The sequence below is a fragment of the Coenobita brevimanus genome, chromosome 71 (assembly GCF_032717465.1).
Source record: "Coenobita brevimanus isolate Jiangsu-jjx chromosome 71, ASM3271746v2, whole genome shotgun sequence".
Lineage (NCBI taxonomy): Eukaryota > Metazoa > Arthropoda > Malacostraca > Decapoda > Coenobitidae > Coenobita > Coenobita brevimanus.
In genome coordinates this window covers 33476627-33496419 of record NC_137024.1, presented here as the reverse complement: position 1 = coordinate 33496419, position 19793 = coordinate 33476627, and the positions used below count along the sequence as shown (strand labels likewise).

Here is a 19793-nt window from a genome sequence, read left to right as displayed (position 1 = left end):
TTCTCATATCCTTTGACTAACGCAAGAAAGCCTTGGTTTAATCACACTTGTTCTAATGCTGTCCGCACCAAGGAGAAGGCCTACAAAAGGTACCGGAGCCAACCCACCCCTGAATCACATAATCTTTACGTTTCTGCCCGGAATCGTGCTAAGTCTGTTCTTTGCTCTACTAAAAATAATTTCATCCATACTAAATGCTCTCAACTCTCCAACTCGAATTCTTCCCGCTCTTTCTGGCACCTTGCCAAAAATCTTTCTAACAACTTTACCTCATCATCCTTCCCTCCTCTTTTCTACTCTGATGGTTCGGTAGCTATTTCTTCTACTGATAAAGCAGATCTCTTCACACAGACTTTCTCCTCCAATTCCACCTTAGACGATTCCAGTGCTGTTCCTCCATCACTTTCCCTCTCTGACTTCCTCATGGCTGACATTAAAATTTCTTCAGTTGATGTATTTTCTGCCATCACTGGCCTCAGTACTAACAAGGCATATGGGCCTGATGGGGTCCCTCCTGTTGTTCTCAAGAACTGTGCTTCTGTGCTTACACCCTGCCTAGGCAAACTATTTCGCCTTTGTCTGTCAACTTGTACCTTTCCTTCTTGCTGGAAGTTTGCTCTCATTCAGCCAGTCCCAAAGAAGGGTGACCACTCCCAACCCTCCAACTATCGTCCAATTGCTTTAACGTCCTGTATTTCAAAAGTTTTCGAGTCAATTCTTAATAGAAAAATTTAAAGGCATCTTTCCTATCACAACCTTCTTTCCGATCGTCAGTATGGGTTCCGTCAGGGACGCTCCACTGGCGATCTTCTCACCTACCTTTCAGACTCCTGGTCATCCTCTTTTCGGGACTTTGGCGAAAGCTTTGCCATTGCACTTGACATCTCAAAGGCTTTCGATCGAGTCTGGCATAAATCTTTAATTTCCAAACTGCCCTCCTACGGTTTCTATCCTTCTATCTGTGCCTTCATCGCTAGCTTCCTTTCTGGTCGTTCTATAGCCGCTGTTGTAGATGGCCATCGTTCTTCTCCTAGATCTATCAACAGTGGTGTTCCTCAGGGCTCTGTCCTATCACCAACTCTCTTCCTTTTATTCATCAATGATCTTCTAAGCTGTACATCTAACCCTATCCACTCATACGCTGATGACTCCACCCTTCACCTTTCCATTCGGTTCCCGCAACGCCCATCTCAACAGTTACTTCAAGAAACAAGGGATGAGGCTATGGCACACCTAATGTCTGACTTGGCTCATATCTCTGACAGGGGTAAAAATAATATGGTTGTCTTTAATGCATCTAAGACTCAGTTCTTACACCTATCAACCCAACAAAATCTTCCACAGGTATACCCACTAATGTTTAATAATATTCAGCTTAATCCTGCATCATCCTTGAACATGCTTGGGGTTTCATTTACTCGGGACTTATCTTGGAAAGATCATATTACATCTCTTGTAAAATCTGCTTCCAAGAGATTGGGTGTGCTAAGCCGACTCCGCTCTTTCTTTACCCCTGCACAATTGTTGACTCTATACAGGGGTTTCATCCGCCCCTGTGTGGAGTACAACTCTCATGTGTGGGGAGGCTCCCCACATACAGCTCTTCTCAATAGGGTGGAGTCAAAGGCTTTTCGTCTCATTAACTCTCCTCCTCTTACTGACTCCCTTCAACCTCTGTCTCTTCGCCGCACTGTTGCATCTTTATCTCTTTTCTATCGCTACTTTAATGGTCACTGCTCCTCTGAACTGTCTGCTTGCATTCCTCCACCTCTACGACGGGCGCGTAGCACCCGTCTGGCAGCAAACTCTCATCCCTTTTCTGTCCAACTCTCTAATGCAAGAGTTAACCGTTACTCCCAGTCTTTCATTTATGCAACAGGTCAGCTCTGGAACTGTCTCCCTCTGTCTGTATTTCCTGCTGCCTATGATCTCCAGTCTTTCAAACGTAGTGTGTCCAGGCATCTCAAAATGATCAGATCTTGAATTTGGCTGTCTATTGTATTTTGTTTTTCTCTTGGAGGGAACTGTTACTGCGGGCTCATGGCCTTTGGTTCCTTCTTCCTCGCATTAAAAAAAAAAAAAAAATCTCAAAGGCTTTTAGTTGGATCTGGCATAAAACTTTTATTTTCTATCCTTCTGTCTTTGTCTTCATCTCTAGCTTCCTTTTTGGTCATTCTGTAGTTGCCGTTTTAGATGGCCACCAATCTTCTCCTAGTGCTGTCAGTACCAGAGTTCCCTGGGGTTCTGTCCTGTCACCAACTCTTCCTTCAATTCATCAGTGACTTTCTGAGCCAGGCATCTAACCCTGTCCACTTACACGCTGGTTACTCCATCCTTCACCTATGCATTTGCATCCCACAGCGTCCAGCATAACAATTAATTCAACAAACACTGGATAAGGCCATGTCACACCTAATTTCTGATCTGACTCATGTTTTGGGTAGAAGTAATCTTGTTTTTTATGCAGCAAAAACTTGGTTCATACATCTTTGGGCCTGTCAAAATCTTCCACAGGAATACAGGCTTGGTGGATGAGTTTGGGAGAGTGTGTAAGAAACGGAATCTAAAGGTGAATGCAGGGAAGAGTAAAGTGATGGTCTTTGAGAGAGGTGAAGTCAGTGAATGTACAGTGAGGTTGGATGGTGAGGAAATGGAAAATGTGAGTACGTTTAAGTACATGGGGAATGTGACCAGTAAGGATGGAAGTTTGAAGGGTGAAGTGTTTGAAAGGGTACAACAAGGAAGAAAGGTTGCTGGTTCCTTGAAAGCAGTGATAAGAAACAGGAAAGTGAGCAAAGAAGTGAAAAAGTTACTACATGACAGTATTGTGATACCAACTCAAACATATGGAAGTGAAGCTTGGATGTTGTCGGAAGGACACAAGTCAAGAGTGAGGGTAGTGGAAATGAGTTATTTAAGAGGAGCCTGTGGAGTCACATGGAGAGACAGAGTGACAAATGAGGATATAAATGAGCATTGTGGTGTGGATGTGGATGTGATAGGAAGCATTAGGAGGAACACACTGAGGTGGTTTGGCCTTGTGGAGAGGATGGAGGGTGAGGGACTGACAAGGAGAGTGTATGTGAGTGAGGTGGAGGAGGGGAGAGGGAGAGGGAGGCCGAGGATGAGATGGAGGGATGGGGTGGAGAGGTATATGAGGAAGGGGGGTGTGAGGTGGGAGTAGCGCAGTGAAATGGCAGGGGACAGGGTGACGTGGAGGCAGTTTGTTTGTGGCCACCCCGTACAGGATTGATCCGTCTGGCAATAGATAGATAGATAGATAGAATACAGGCATACCCAAGATAAAAACAGTGTAATTGATTAGGTAAAATCCCATCATTAGGAGGGCTATCGTATATTGGGGTACGTATAACAAGTAAAGTAATGTGGAGCGTGTACCAGCCTTGGGTTTCCCCCCAAACCAAGCCCAAAGGCCACCCAAATGAGCCCCAAAACAAGTTTAAAGCCAATCTAAATGGCCTAACAGCTGTCAAGGAAGCTAACCTAAGCCTAACGCCATAAATAACTCACTAAAACCATTAAATAAAATCTGAAAATCATCAAATATAAGTCTGGAAAAAATCAAGCTTAGTAAACTGTACCCCATGTTGACAATGTTCACCCCAACTATGGGTAAAACATATTAATCTAAGTCTAAAAACAGTTTATAAATCAACCTAAACACACAATTTTAGTCTAAAATATCATTGAAATCAGTAAAAAAAAAAGATCCAAACCCATCATTAAACCTGGTTATGGCCATCGTTAAGCAGGGCATGGTGGTATTTCTACCCCCCTTATTAAGCTGGAGTATCACATCTAAAGGTATCATGTATCGAGGAATTACTGTATCTGATAATATTCAGCAATAAGAAACTCAGTCCTGCTTCATCTCTTCACATTCAGTAGACACTCAATTAAATGTACCTTGATAGATCAGATATTGGATTTAACAGACACTGTGAAGCCACCAGACTTCTGTCAGTTATAATGAACAATGTCCCTTAACTGGGGCGCAGTGGGTTGTAATACAAGATCTGATCCAAAAGTATCCTACCTTTGGCTGGTGAGAAAAAACAAGCTTACTTAAGGAGTTCAGACTTTATTTCCCTTCAAAATATTCTATTTGGTACTCAACACACTTATCCCAGTGGACCTTTCATTTGCTGGAAACATTTTGTAAAGTCAATTTTTGGGATTGCCAACAAGATCTTTGTTGCATTTGTCTTTACTTCATTTGTGTTCTCAAATCTTAAACCCTTCAGCAGCATCTTCAGTTAGGAAATAGCCAAAAGTCACTGGAAGCCATATCAGGAGAGTAGGGAGCCTGCCAGACCTGTGTGATCCTGTGTTTAGCCAAAAAAACCTGGATGAGATGGGTTGAGTGGGTTGGAGCATTGCCGAGGTGGAGCTGCAAGTCCTCCGCCTCCCACAACTCTCATCTCCTCTGATGCACTGTATTCCATAGGCTATGGAGAACCCCCAGGTGGTATTCTTTAATGATTTTTCACCTTCTGGAGCGTACGTTTAATGAAAACACCATGGTAGTCTGTCCAGTTTTAAAGTACAGTGAACTCTCACATTTGGCGAGTAATAGGTGTGAAAAAAACCTCACCAAACTGGAAATTGCCAAATCTGAACTGAATAACTAATGGGAAAAACAAAAATTGGTTCTGAGCATGCATGACTGGACTGATATTCCATTTATATTACAACATAACTGGGTGTATATCATGTGGTGGGGAAAGGCTGCCATGTTACACACACCCTCCCAGCAAAGCCAAAAATACCCAAGCTCGAGGCTGGGTAGCACAACTTTTACCCCTCGTGGATAGGGGGGTTTCAAGAATACTCCCCCAGTATCCCTGCTTGTCGTACGAGGCTACTAAAAGGGTTGGTGGTGGGTTAGTGCCCCACCCCGTAAAAAGAACTAACTAAAAAAGCGAACAAAGCGCCTCGGACCCGGACAGACCATATGTTGATGACCAAGGAATGGACAAAGGATGTTCTTAGGGTGGGAACATGGAATGTGAGAGGAGTGAATGATGAAGTGAAAGAGAGAGAGATTGTTCAGGTGCTTGAGGATGCAAAAGTGGATAAATGTGGATTGACTGAAACTAAATGGAAAGGTGAAAGGGTGAGAGAATGGGAATATGGTTTAGGTATATGTGCGGGAGTCAATGAGAATGAGAGGGCAAGAGAGGGAGTATGTTTGATGATAAGCAAGAAGTGGAAGGAGAATATGAGAGAGTATGGAACAGTGGGTGCATGGATTGTATAGGTGAGGATGAAAGTAGGTATACAAGCGTGGGCGATTGTATGTGTGTATGCCCCTACAGAGGATCGAGTGGCAAGACTGAAAGATGAGCTTTGGGTGGGAGTAGAAGCATGTATGGACAAGTTTGAGAGGAGTGAGAGAGTGCTGTTGATTGGAGACATGAATGGCAAAGTTGGGAATGTATGAGTGGATGGAGTGGTTGGTCAGTGGGGTGTGCGAGCTGAAGTAGATGGGAATTGTAGTGCTTTGGTGGACATCTGTGCTTGTGAGGGGTTGGCAATAGCCAACACCTACTTTCGTCATAAGATGATCCACCGGTATACATGGAGAGAAATGAGGAGGATGGATGGTGAACTTGTTGAACGAAAGACAATGATAGACTACGTGTGTGTGGATGAACGAATGAGAAGACAAGTTTTGGATGCAAGAGTGTGGAGACGGTGGGGGAATGGAGTCTCGGACCATCACTTAGTGATGGCCAAGGTAGAGCTGCAAAGAAAGTGGTTGAGGAGACGAGGGGGAAGACAAGAGGAAGCAGCTCCTGTGAGAAGAGTGGAGAAATTGCAAGATAGTGAGAAAATGACAGAGTAAAAGAGCATAGTGGAAGAAAGATTGGGAAGGTATGAGCTAGAGCAGATGGAAGGGGTGGAAGACGTATGTAAGATATTCACGGAAGAGATAGGCGCAGCGTGTGTGGCGGTTTGTGGAGTGAGGAGGAGATGCAAGGGTGTGCAAGGGACAGGATAGTGGAATGATGAGGTGAAACGAGCTGTGGAACAAAAGATGAAGGCATATAGTGAATGGTTAGCGAGTAGAGGTAGGGGAGAAGATGAGAGAGAGAGAAGAGAGAGGTATATGTGAGCATGAGAAGGGAGGTTAAGAGACTGGTGAAGGAGAGTAAGAAGAAAGTGGATGAAGAGTTTGGGAGGAATCTGAGTGTGAAATGGGGGGAGATTAAGAAATTGTTTTGGAAGGAGGTAAAGAAAGTAAGGCAGTGTGAAAGGGGAAATAGTAGGGGAGTGAAAGATAGGAATAATAGATTGTTGGTGGAGAAGAGAGAGAAATTGAGGAGATGGAAGGAGCACTTTGAGGATTTGTTGAATGTAGAGAGTGAGAGCAGTGCGAGTATAAGTGGTTGGGGAATGGCAGGGAGAAGAAGAGATGAGAGGAGGGAGGAAGAGATCAGTAGGGCGGAAGTAGTGGAAGCGATGATGAAGATTAAGTTGGGAAAGGCCCCAGGAATTGATGGAGTGTGTGGTGAAATGCTGAGGTATGGGGGTGAGATTGTTGTGGAGTGGATATGGAAGTTGTGTAGATTGGCTTGGGAAGAGGGAAGGGTTCCGGAGGACTGGAAATCAGGTATAATTGTTCCTTTATACAAAGGAAAAGGGGAGAGAGAAGTATGTGGTAACCATAGGGGTATTTGCCTTCTTAGTGTGAATGGTAAAATATATGGTAGAATACTCATTGATAGGGTTAGGCATATGACAGAGGAGCTAGTTGGAGAAGAACAAGGGGGATTTAGGAAGGGAAAAGGGTGTGTAGATCAGATATTTGTTCTAAGATGTTTAGTGGAGTAGTATCTAGAGAAGGGAAGGAAAGTGTATGCTGCCTTCATGGACTTGGGAGAAAGCTCATGACAGAATAGATAGGCAAGGTATGCGGAAGGTATTAAGAATATATGGAGTGGAGGGGAAATTGTTGAGTGCTGTGAAGAGTATGTACAAGGGAGCTAGGGCTACGGTGTGAGTGGATGGTGAGCTGAGTGAGTTCTTTGATCTCAGTGTGGGACTGAATGAAATTAAAGCTTGGACGTTGTTGGAAGGACACAAGTTAAGACTGAGAGCAATGGCAAAGAGTTATTAGAGAGGAGCATGTGGAGTTACATGGAGAGAGACTGACAAATGAGGAATTGAAGGAGCATTGTGGTGTGGATGTGAATGTGATAGAAAGTGTTAGGAGAAATGCACTGAGGTGGTTTGGCCATGCGGAGAGGATGGAGGGTGAGAGACTGACGAGGAGAGTGTATGTGGATGAGGTGGAGGGAGTGAGAGGGAGGGGGAGGCTGAGAATGAGATGGAGGGATGGAGTGGAGAGGTATATGAGAGAGGGGTGTGTGAGCTGTGAGCAGGGCAGTGAAATGGCACTGGACAGGGCGACATGGAGGCGATTTGTTTGTGGCCACGCCTTATGGGATTGAGGCGTCTGGCGATAGATAAATAGATATACTTTCACCACCAGCAAGTAGTGGTCTGAAGTCCACTTCCCCAACTTGTATGCTTGTACATCCATTACATATCTTCACATTCTTTCATCTACACAGTAATCAGTCATTTCCTTCCGTTCATTCAATTCACCACTCACCCATTTCATTACTCACCCTATATACTTGTGTATCATTTTGCCTAAAGAGGGTATTGGCTATCACCAACCCCCTTCCCACACAAAGGTAGACTAGAGCACTGCCATTCTCATCCAACTCTGCAGGCATACACCCCACACCAACTACTTCATCCACCTTCACATTCCCTAATTTCCCTTTCATATCTCCAATCAAAAATACTCTCAAACTTTACCATGCACAGTTTTGCATTTGCCCAGATTTTTTCCCCCATATTGCATGAACCCTGACTCACAGTAATTTTTTTTCTAGGTATCATCCTATGCTTCTGTTTTGTTTTCAGTTTTGCCCTTATTGTGAAGTTTACAAGAAAAAAAAAGCACTTATGTTTTTCTGTGTTTATCTGGTTACCATTACTCTCAATTTATCTGTTTTATTGCAAGAGAGGAGGTGAAGTACTTCTCCCGGATGACCAAAGGAACAAGGTGTCCAGAGAAACAGAATATGGTGTTGATGGGCCGCAAGACTTGGGAGTCCATTCCCACCAAGTTCCGTCCACTCCCCAACAGACTGAATGTCGTTCTATCATCTCAAGCTAAGTGAGCATCAGAATTTTTATGTTTGTGGTTGTTATACTAGGACAGTCCTGCTCTGGTGGGGTTCTTCTAAACAGGGAGACACACACAAACCAAGATTTAGCACACGTTAAAAGTGCAAGGTAGACACATAAACTCGAGGTGGCTCTACAATTATTTTATTGTTACGGTTGATCCTGTACACACCCTTGATACAACGGAGGAAGAGTTATCTACAAGAAATGATCAATCAGGGGAAATGGGGCTTGGGAGGTGGGTCTAGAAGGAGACGTCCTGGCAGAACACAGCTGGTCACCACAGGGGTACACTCTAGAAAATGAAAGGGCCAGGATTCGACGCTATGTCTATAAGAGGTGTTGTGATGTGTGTGAACAAATTAAGGTAGGTCTAGGGGGGAGAGAGGCTACGACTCTGGCTCCAAAAAGTGGAGACCTGATGCATGACTTTTTCTCTCTCTTAGTCTGGGGATAGAGGTGAGTGTGGTGTGTGTCCTGATTGGGTCTGGTAGGGAAATTAGAAGCAACTCGGGATGGCAAACTGTACTCATTTTTTTTTTATCGAGGCGAAGATGCACTTGACAGGTTGGTGATGATTGGCTGAATTCAACATTGTCATAATCTCTTTACTCATTAGCATTATTAATTGACAACAAATACCTGAGGGGGGGCAGCAAATGTTATTCGGACATGTTGCATTCAGCCAGTCATCACCAACCTGTTAAGTGCATCTTCGCCTCAATAAAAAAAACTGAGTATAGTCTGTTAGTCCGGAGATTCCTTTTCCAGGGGTAGGAGGGCAATATCTGAGAGTGTGAGGGGAGGGGATCCACTCCAGAGGCCATGACATGGTGGAGTAGTCGGCCTCGTTCAAGGGAGCGTCGTGGTCTTTGGGTCACCAGACTAGTCTCAGTGACTCCACAGGTCGAGGACAAGGTCAGGAACTCCTGCGTTGCCGAGTCGCCTTTAGGAAGCTCAGTTGTGTCGCTTCTAGCAGACACAGGAGGGTACAGGAATTCCTTCTGTGTTGCCAAGCCACCTCTAGCAAGCTCAGGCGTGCCTCTTCTAGCGGACATAGGGGGATCCTTCTGCATTGCCAAGCCACATCTAACAAGCTCAGTTGTGCCGCTTAGAGCAAGTAGTGGATTGATGAGCAACCGTCATCGGTGGTACTGGTGGCTCGGGTTGAAGTGGTGGCTAGGTGGCGACTCCTGGCTAGAAGGTCTTCTGGAAGCAGCGCATGTAGGCTTCTTGTGTCCTTCTGGTTCTGACACTCGTACTGTGGCTATCCAGTGATGGCTTCTGGCAGCTTGCTGAATTTCTGTGGTTGCAGTTGGAGCGGAAACTGAGGTACATCTCCTCATTGCCGTCATTGTCCTGGGTATTTATCACCCCCCTTCCCCCCGTCTTTTAAGCCACGCTCCTTTGGCAGGAGGTCAAATACTTGTTCATGATCGGTGACAGTGGTTGGTTTGAGGTCTTTGAGGAGAATGTACTAGGACATCAACCATTCATTGGGTTCCTTGGTGGGGTCCCTGACAAGGATTAGGGAGCTGGAGTGAGAGTAGCTGGTGAGTAGATGGAGTAGATGGTGTGGTTTTTGGATCCTCATTTGTTGTCCGGCTTGGTAGATCCAAAATGCATAGCAGACGAACATGCTGACCTGGGTCGGGTGCGGTTGGAGAGAAGAGATAGCAGCGATGGTGGTGGTTGCTAGGGTGGCAGGAAGGTGGATGGTGACCTTTGACCCTGGGGTAGGCTTGAAGTAGGTTGGTGCTGAAGCAACAGTACTGCTGGGAGGGGTGGAGGCAGGTGTGTGACTGGATAGGTAGGATTTTGTGTTTGTGGGGGATCTGATTTTGGGATGTTGTGGCATTGTGTGTGAGTTGGGGTTGGTAGTCAGGGTTGGAGGAGGTGCAGGGGGTGGAGTGACATGGTTTGAAGATAGTGGAGGGCTATATCTATTTGGTGGTCGTGAATGCCAGTCCAATCTAGTAAAGACTGGGATACAACTCCTATTAACCAGGTGTGAGAAGGAGGATGTGGAGCTGGTGGCTGACTTAGTGCTGCGGGGTGATGTGGAAGGAGTCAGGGAGGGTTGTGGGGATGCAGGTGAGGTGATATTGCGGGTGAGAGATGAGTGAGAACATTCGGGTGAAAGCACGGGCCAGGGTGGAGTGGCAGTGGGTTGGGAAGGAGATGAAGCTGAGTGGGAGGTGTTGGCTGAGGGTGAGAGCACATGGGGTGGTGGCAGAGAGCTTGAGGCTGATGATCTGGGTGGTGACAATGGGGATGACGATGGTAGGCTGGGGATTCGTGAGACAGGAGAGCTAGTTAGTGATGAGATCGGGGAGGGATGTGAGTCAGGTGATGGTGGGGTCACAGGGCACAGTGAGGCAGTTGGGGCTTGGGGGGAAGAGGAGGACTGGCTGATGGTGGGTTGAGGTGGGGAGGGAAGGGGTGAGAAGTGGAGAGAAGGTGTAGGAATGATTGCATAATAGGTTTGGGAGTAGCTGACGAGAGAGATTGGTTGGTGATCAAGTTTGATGACAGAGGGGGGGTTTCAGTTTTCCTGGTCATAGTGTTGGTTTTGTTGCTCAGGAGGGGGTTGTACCGTTGGACATGCCTGCTGTGGTAGAGCCCGGCTTTACCATGAAAATTAGTGATGACCTGGTAACAATTTGGCGTGCCTGTAATTTTGAGGGGGCCTATAAATTTTGTCGGGAGTGTGTGGTCCAGGGTCAGCCTAGCAACCATGTCTGGCTAGCTCATTTGATACAGGTTGTCTGGCAGGGTCTTCTCTTTCTGCAGGTCTTGGCAGTGTTGCATTTGACGCAGCCGTTCCTGAGATGCAAGAGGGAGCCTAGGGAGGGGAGGATGGAAGGCAGCGGCTGGGCCAAGTGTCAGAAGGGGATTAACAATGGGAGTTTGCCAAAGACACGTTCATGGGGGTTGATACCATCTGTTCTGGGGCTGGTGTTCATACCCCATTGTATGATTTTCAATTGATGTTGAGGGCGACCAGCCTGGTTCAGAGTTGGTTGGCGAGGCTACTGTGATTTCTTTCTCAGATGACATTCCCCTAAGGATGGTAAGCAGAGGAGTGGGAGATGCAGTACCCGAACAGCTTGGATGACTGTTCCCAAACTTGCCCCGAGAATCCAGGGGCATTGTCCGAACGGAGAGCCTGCGGCAGGCCGAAGTATGGGAACACATTGGTGATGAGAGCCTTAGTGACTGCTGTAGCAGAGTGGAACTTGGTGGGGCAGGCATCTAGAAATTTCAAGTACTTATCCACAAAGGTATGACAAATCGTATAAACCTTTTCCAGTGACGTCACAGAAATCATGTGGTTTTGTTTACAACTCTATATTGGAAAGCAAACTCCTCGCAGTACAGTAGTGGCTGTCCAGACAGGGCTGTCAGCGATGGAACTATCAGATATATGCAGAAATCTGGATCAACGCCACCAAGATATGTACAGGAACAAGATAAAGTGTTTGGGGCTGGATCCTTACACTATACATAGTGAGAAATTCACCAGTTTCAAGGATTGGGGACCGAAACCAGATCTCAGATATGACGACCTCTATCACTATTTGGTGAACACCCCGTCAAAGTTCACCGGGGCTTCCCTCAAGGTAAAACAGACATTTCACATTGTACATGTGTAATATACAGTAGCTAGCTGCAGTTGACATACTGTACATGTAAATTATCTTGGTATACAGTAAATTTTTACAGTGTTTGGGTTGAATGGGGACTTGCCAGTACCCAAACTTCAGGCTCAAGGTGGAGAACCATTGAGCACCATAATAAAGAGAGTCTATCCAAGGAAGGGGAGTGACGTCTTTTATTGTAATATTGTAGGTAGGGGCGCCCATCATCCACCCACTTAGTGTAGTGGTACTCTGTTTTAGGGTAACTCAACACTGATTGGCAAGCCAAATGATTTCCTGTAAATCAGGAAAGCATTTACAACACTGGCTGGTAACCTTATAACCAACCGACATGTGTTCCCTATGTGACAGCAAGTGGGTTGGCGGAGGGTTAGTGCCCCTCCTCGGAAAACAACTAATTAAAAATATGGACAAGAAGCCTCGGACCAGGACTGACCAAAAGATGACGACTAAGGACCGAGCAAAGGACATGATACGGATGGCGACGTGGAATGTGAGGGGTGCAAATGATGGGGTGAAAGTGAGAGAGATTGTCCAGGTGCTTGAGGGTGTGAAAGTGGATGTATGTGGATTAACTGAAACTAAATGGAGAGGTGAGAGTGTGAGAGAAAAGGGGTTGGATGGGTAATATGTGCTGGAGTAGGTGAGGATGAGAGGGCAAAAGAAGGAATGTGTATTGGTGTGAGTAACAGATGGAAGGAGAATATAAGAGAGTATAGATCAGTTGGCTAAAGGATTGTGTGGGTAAGATTGAAAGCTGGCCTACAAATGTCGGCGATTGTGTGCGTCTATGCGCCAACACATGATCGTGCAAGTAGAGTGGGAGAAGAACTCTGGACAAATGTGGAAGTGTGCATGGAAAAGTTTGAAAGGAATGAGAGAGTGTTCCTGATTGGTGATATGAATGGTAAAGAAGGGAATGTGAAGGTGGATGGAGTAGTTGGTGAGTGGGGTGTGCCTGCTAAGATAGATGAGAATGGAAGTGGTTTTGTGGACATTTGTGATAGCCAATACCTTCTTCAGGCACAAAATGATCCACAGGTATACATGACAAGTGATGAGAAGGGTGGGTGGTGAACTGAATGAAAGGAAGGCAGTGATTGATCATGTGTGTGTGTGGATGAAATGATGCATAGGTGTGTAATGGATGCATGAGCATATAGAGGTTGGGGGAGTGGACTTTCTGACCTCCACTTGGTGGTGGTTGGAATCAAGGTCCAAGTAAAATGGAGAAATAGAAGAAGGGGAGGATGGGAGGAAGGAGTAGATGCAAGGAGAGTGGCAAGGTTACATGAGGATGAGAAAAAGACAAAATATAAGAGAAAAGTGGAGGAGCAATTGGGTAAATATGGATTAGAGCAGATGGGGGACGTGGAAGGTGTGTGCAAGATATTTACAGAAGAAATATGTGTAGCATGTGAGGTGGTGTGTGGGGTGAGGAGAAGATGAAAGTGGGTGCAAGGAACAGCATGGTGGAATGAAGAGGTCAGACAGGCTGTGGCACAAAAGAAAAAAGCAAATAATGAATGGATGAGAAATAGGGGTGTGGAAGAAGTTGGGACATGGAAGAGAGAGTTATATGTAGAAAGGAAGAGAGAGGTGAAAAGATTAGTAAGAGAGAGCAAGAAGAGAGTGAATGAGGAATTTGGAAGGAATTTGAGTGTAAAGTGGAGGGACTGTAAGAAAATGTTCTGGAAAAAGGTAAAGAGAATTAGACAGGGTGGCAGTGAAGTTAGTCGGGGAATGAATGATATAAATGGTAGGTTACTAGTAGAGAAGGGAGAAGAAGTGAGCAGATGGAGAGAACACCTTAAGGAATTGTTGAACATAGAGGATGAAAGTAATGCGAGTATAAGTGGCTGGGGAAAGGCTGGGAGATGGAGGGAGGTGAGAAGACACGAAGAAATCAGTAGGATTGAAGTTGTGGAAGCAATGAAGAAAGTCAAAATGGGAAAAGCCTCAGGAATTGATGGATTGTGTGGTGAAATACTGAAGCATGGGGGAGAGGTAGCAGTAGAATGGATGTGGAAGATGTGCAGATTGGCCAAGGAGGAAGGTAGAGTCCCAGAGGATTGGAAGTCAGGTATAATTATTCCCTTGTACAAAGGAAAAGGGGAAAAAGAAGTGTGTGGTAATCATAGGGGCATTTGTCTTCTTAGTGTAATAGGAAAAGTATATGGTAGGATACTTATTGACAGAGTTAGGAAAATAACAGAGGAATTAGTTGGAGAAGAACAGGGAGGTTTTAGGAAGGGAAGAGGTTGTGTAGATCAGATATTCACTCCCAGATCTTTAGTGGAAAACTTTCTTAGAGAAGGGAAAGGAGTTGTATGCAGCCTTCATGGATTTGGAGAAAGCATATGGCAGGGTGGATAGACAAGGACTGTGGAAAGTATTAAGAATATATGGAGTAGATGGGAAGTTCTTGAATGCTGTGAAGAGTATGTATGAGGGTGCTATGGCAGCAGTGCATGTGGATAGTGAACTGAGTGAATTTTTCTATTTGAAGGGTGGGTTGAAAGAGGTATGTGTCATGTCTCCGTGGTTGTTCAATCAGTATATGGATGGGGTTATAAAAGAGGTACAAGGTAGGGCGGTGGATGTTGGAGTGGTCCTAACGAGAGGGTAGTGTTTGGAAACTCCCTGTACTGTTGTTTGCAGATAATACTGTGTTGTTAAGTGAAGATGAAGGGGAGCTGCAAGGCTTGGTGGATGAGTTTGGGAGAGTGTGTAAGATACAGAATCTAAAGGTGAAAGTAGGGAAGAGTAAAGTTACGGTCTTCGAGAGAGGTGAAGTCAGTGAATGTACAGTGAGGTTGGATGAGGAGGAAATGGAAAATGTGAGTACATTTAAGTACTTGGGTAGTGTGATGAGTAAGGATGGAAGTTTAGAGGGTGAAGTGCTTGAAAGGGTACAACAAGGAAGAGAGGTTGCTGGATTTTTTAAAGCAGTGATAAGAAACAGGGAAGTGAGCACGGAAGTGAAAAAGTTACTACATGACAGTATTGTGATACCAACACTAATGTGTGTTAATGAAGGTTGGACCTTGTTGGAGGGACACAAGTCAAGAGTGAAAACAGTGGAAAGGAGTTATTTGATAGGAGCATGTGGAGTTACATGGAGAGAGAGAGACTGACAAATGAGAATGAGAAGGAGCGTTGTGGTGCGGATGTGGAATGTGAAGGAGCGTTGTGGTGTGGATGTGGATGTGATAGGAAGCGTTAGGAGAGACACATTGGGGTGGTTTGGCCATGTGGAGAGGATGGAGAGTGAGAGACTGATGAGGAGAGTGTATGTGAGTGAGGTGGAGGGGGAGAGAGGGAGGGGGAGGCCAAGGATGAGATGGAGGGATGGAGTGGAGAGGTATATGAGAGAGGGGGGTGTGAGCTGGGAACAGGGCAGTGAAATGGCGTTGGACAGGGCAACGTGGAGGCGATTTATTTGTGGCCACCCCTTATGGGATCAAGGCATCTGGCAATAGATAGATAGATAGTTAAGTTGGCAGTAGTTGATGCAAAACCTCATGGATCCATCCTTCTCTTTCACCAGGACTATGGGGGAAGACCAAGACCTGTTTGAGTGTGTCACAATCCCTGCATTTATCATATCTTTGACCTGGCGGTCTTCCTCTTGGCATTGCCTTGGGTTTTTCCGTCATGACGGTTGGTGTATGGGGGGTCCCATAATATGTATGGGGTGGTGCAATACCTCAGTCTGGCCCAGAGCTTCCGGATGTGAGGCAAAGATATCCTGATAGTGAAGGAGCAACTGTTCCAGGTCTTGTTGATGTTGTGGCGAGAGGTGAGAGTGAATTTGGGGTAGGGAGGGGGTTTCTGTCAAGTTTTGTGGTTCCAGGAGTGCATCGAATGTCTCCATTTCTCTCATGATCATCCCTTTGGGGAGCATGAGGGGATTGTCAGAGATGTTTCCAATTTTGATGGCATTGATGTTGGGAGGGACAGTTGCTGGGGAGACTAGGCAAGTAGTGGCAAGTTGTTGGTTCATTTGTGGGGAAAAAAGCAGGGGTTGCTGGGCCAAGGTATTCAGCAGTACCAGTGTGTGTGTGTGTGTGTGTGTGTGTGTGTGTGTGTGTGTGTGTGTGTGTGTGTGTGTGTGTGTGTGTGTGTGTGTGTGTGTGTGTGTGTGTGTGTGTGTGTGTGTGTGTGTGTGTGTGTGTGTGTGTGTGTGTGTGTGTGTGTGTGTGTGTGTGTGTGTGTGTGTGTGTGTGTGTGTGTGTGTGTGTGTGTGTGTGTGTGTGTGTGTGTGTGTGTGTGTGTGTGTGTGTGTGTGTGTGTGTGTGTGTGTGTGTGTGTGTGTGTGTGTGTGTGTGTGTGTGTGTGTGTGTGTGTGTGTGTGTGTGTGTGTGTGTGTGTGTGTGTGTGTGTGTGTGTGTGTGTGTGTGTGTGTGTGTGTGTGTGTGTGTGTGTGTGTGTGTGTGTGTGTGTGTGTGTGTGTGTGTGTGTGTGTGTGTGTGTGTGTGTGTGTGTGTGTGTGTGTGTGTGTGTGTGTGTGTGTGTGTGTGTGTGTGTGTGTGTGTGTGTGTGTGTGTGTGTGTGTGTGTGTGTGTGTGTGTGTGTGTGTGTGTGTGTGTGTGTGTGTGTGTGTGTGTGTGTGTGTGTGTGTGTGTGTGTGTGTGTGTGTGTGTGTGTGTGTGTGTGTGTGTGTGTGTGTGTGTGTGTGTGTGTGTGTGTGTGTGTGTGTGTGTGTGTGTGTGTGTGTGTGTGTGTGTGTGTGTGTGTGTGTGTGTGTGTGTGTGTGTGTGTGTGTGTGTGTGTGTGTGTGTGTGTGTGTGTGTGTGTGTGTGTGTGTGTGTGTGTGTGTGTGTGTGTGTGTGTGTGTGTGTGTGTGTGTGTGTGTGTGTGTGTGTGTGTGTGTGTGTGTGTGTGTGTTCTTACCTAATTGTTCTTACCTAATTGTATCTTTACAGGAATGAGTCAAGCTCGTACTGTCCCGTGTCTTAGACCATATTTATCGTACATATCCTTAAATTTGTGAATTGTTTTGGCAAACACTATTTCATTCGGTAGTGCATTCCATTGATCAATTGCTCTGTTTGGGAAACTGAATTTCCTTACGTCTTTATCACCTCTCTTCTTATGCAGTTTTTTGCAGTGTCCTCTTGCTGATGCTTCTCCATATGTTAAGTAATCATTTATGTCTATTTTCTCCTTTCCTGATATGCACTTATATAGCATTATCATGTCACCTCTTTTCCTTCTCTCCTGTAGTGTTGGTAGATTCAGTTTATTTAGTCTTTCTTCGTAGCTTAGGTCCCTTAAGCTTGGTATCCATCTTGTAGCGGCCCTTTGAACTTTTTCAATCTTGTCTATATGCTTTTTGAGATGAGGACTCCAGACTATTGATGGATATTCCAGGGTTGGTCTAATGAATGATGTTATTATCCTTCTTAACATGTCTTCATTCATGTATGTGAATGCTATTCTCATATTTGCAAGCAGTGTATACATGTTCCGTACCTTCTCGCTGATGTGGTCAGCCGGAGATAGTCTGTTATTGATAATCACACCTAGGTCCTTCTCTCTTTCTGATGTGTATAGGGTTTTATTTCCTAACTTATAATCCCAATCAGGTCTTTTTCCACTTTTACCAAACTTGATTACATGACACTTGTCCACATTGAATTCCATTTGCCATGTACTACTCCATTCATGAAGTTTATTTAATTCTTCTTGTAGCTCCCTACAAGAGTCTGTGCTAGTAATTCTCCTTTGTATTTTTGCATCATCTGCAAACATATTCAGATAGCTCTCATTTCCAGTGTTACTGTTTATATCATTTATGTACACTAAAAACATGATTGGTGCCAGCACCGAACCCTGTGGTACTCCACTAGTCACTTCTTTCCATGATGAGTAGTTTCCTCTTAGTACTGTCCTCATTTCTCTTTTTATGAGAAAGTCTTGCATCCAACAAAACAGTTTGCCTCGAATTCCTCCTTGATGGTACACCTTCCATAAAAGTCTTTGGTGTGGTACTGTGTCAAAAGCTTTCTTGAAATCTAAATAGATACTGTCCACCCATCCTTCCCTTTCCTGTATTGTGTTTGTTACTCTGTCATAGTAGCTCAACAGATTAGTAACACATGATTTTCCTTTTCTGAAACCAAACTGTCTTTCTGTTATCATACTATGTTCTTCTAGATGATTTACCCAAACTTTTCTTATAAGTTTTTCTAATACCTTGCTTACAACACTGGTCAGTGATACTGGTCGGTAGTTGAGAGGATTTTGTCTATTTCCTTTCTTGAATAAGGGGACTATATTTGCTTTTTTCCAAATATCAGGTGGTTTCCCTTGACTCAAGGATTTCTTGAAAATTAAAAATAATGGTTTACTTAACTCCTTTGCACATTCTCGTAACACCCAACATGAAATTTCATCAGGACCACTTGCTTTTCCTTTGTCTAATCTACTTAACTCCTCCTGTATTACTTTTTCTGCTATTTGTATATCTGGTAGTATGTGTGGACATGCGTGTTCCACATAGTCCCTCTCAAAATTTTTTTCTTCTGTAAAAACTAATTGGAAATTCTTATTTAGTGCTTCACAAATATCTTTCTCTTGTGTATAAGTGATTCCCTCGTCCGTAATGGATTGTATTATATCTTTTACTTTGGTTTTGCTTCTGATATAGCTGTAAAACAGCTTTGGTTGATCACTACTTTTATTTATTATATCCTCCTCAAACTGTTTTTGGGCTTCCCTCCTTATTCTTGTATAGTCGTTTCTTGCCTGTTTGTAATTATTATACGCCCTTTCACTATTGTGTCTTCAGTATCTATTCCACAACATATCTCTTCTTTCTTTTGATTTTTTACATTCTGTATTGAACCATTTCTGTATTTTCTTATCTGCTTCTTTGTGCTGTGGGATGTACTTCTGGACTCCTATTTCATAAAATTCACAAAATTTTTTATATACAGCATTTAAATATTGTCCTCTAAGCTCATTTTCCCAATCAACTTCTAAGAAATACTTCTTTAGGTCTTGATAATTTCCCTTTTTATAGTTTAGGCTCTTTTTGTAACTGTCATTGCTGTTTACTATGTCATATGCTATCCTGAAGTTATAATTTAGTACTGCATGATCGCTTTTGCCGAGTGGAGGGTGATATATTAAACTGTCAATGTCATTTTCTTGCCTAGTATTTATTAGATCTAGCACTGAAGGTACATCAAGTCCTCTTTTTCTAGTGGTTTCCCTCACATGTTGCGTTAAGAAAAACTCTTGTATGAGATCCAGGAGCTTTTGGTCCCAACAGCTTTCTTGGCTACTTATATCTAGAGTATTCCAATTTATATTTGTATTGAAGTCCCCAGTTAGTATAATTCTTTCCGATTTCTCTTCCATTTTATGTAGCAAGGATCTTATACTTTGAATTGTACTCACTGCCAGGTCCTCATATTCGTCTCTTTCCCATGTGTTTGATCTGGGTGGCATATACAAATTGGCTACAATTACTTTACCTTCAGATGTGTCGATCTCTACTGCAATCAGTTCTACTTGTGATGGTATATCTAGGTTTATTTCCTTGACTTTTAGATTTTTCTTAGTTAATATTATAATTCCTCCTCCTTTTTTTAAATTTCTGTCTCTTCTCCATATATTGTATTCCTCTAAGTTTAGTATGTCATTGGATATCCTTGGTGTTGTCTCAGTTAGGCATATTATTTGTGGTTCATTTTCTCTGACATAATCATTCATCTCTAGTAATTTAGATACCATTCCATCCACATTTGAGTACATCAACTTTATCATCTTGTTTATATACTTGTCATGACATGGTTCTACTAACTTCCTCCTTTTTCTTCCATCCTGTTTGTGTACCACTTTCGTACCTGCAATCCTATTACTTTGTAAAAAAATTTCTTCTTGTCCTCT

General features: G+C 44.2%; 1 protein-coding gene across 1 annotated transcript in view; it reads left to right on the top strand.

Annotated features, from left to right (window-relative positions):
- Dhfr (dihydrofolate reductase) overlaps nucleotides 1-19793 on the top strand; it is a 99105-nt gene that overhangs the window by 29044 nt on the left and 50268 nt on the right. The window contains exon 2 of the mRNA XM_080277933.1: nucleotides 8063-8218. Within this exon, the coding sequence (XP_080134059.1) occupies nucleotides 8063-8218 (156 nt within the window). The remainder of the gene's footprint in view (nucleotides 1-8062; nucleotides 8219-19793) is intronic.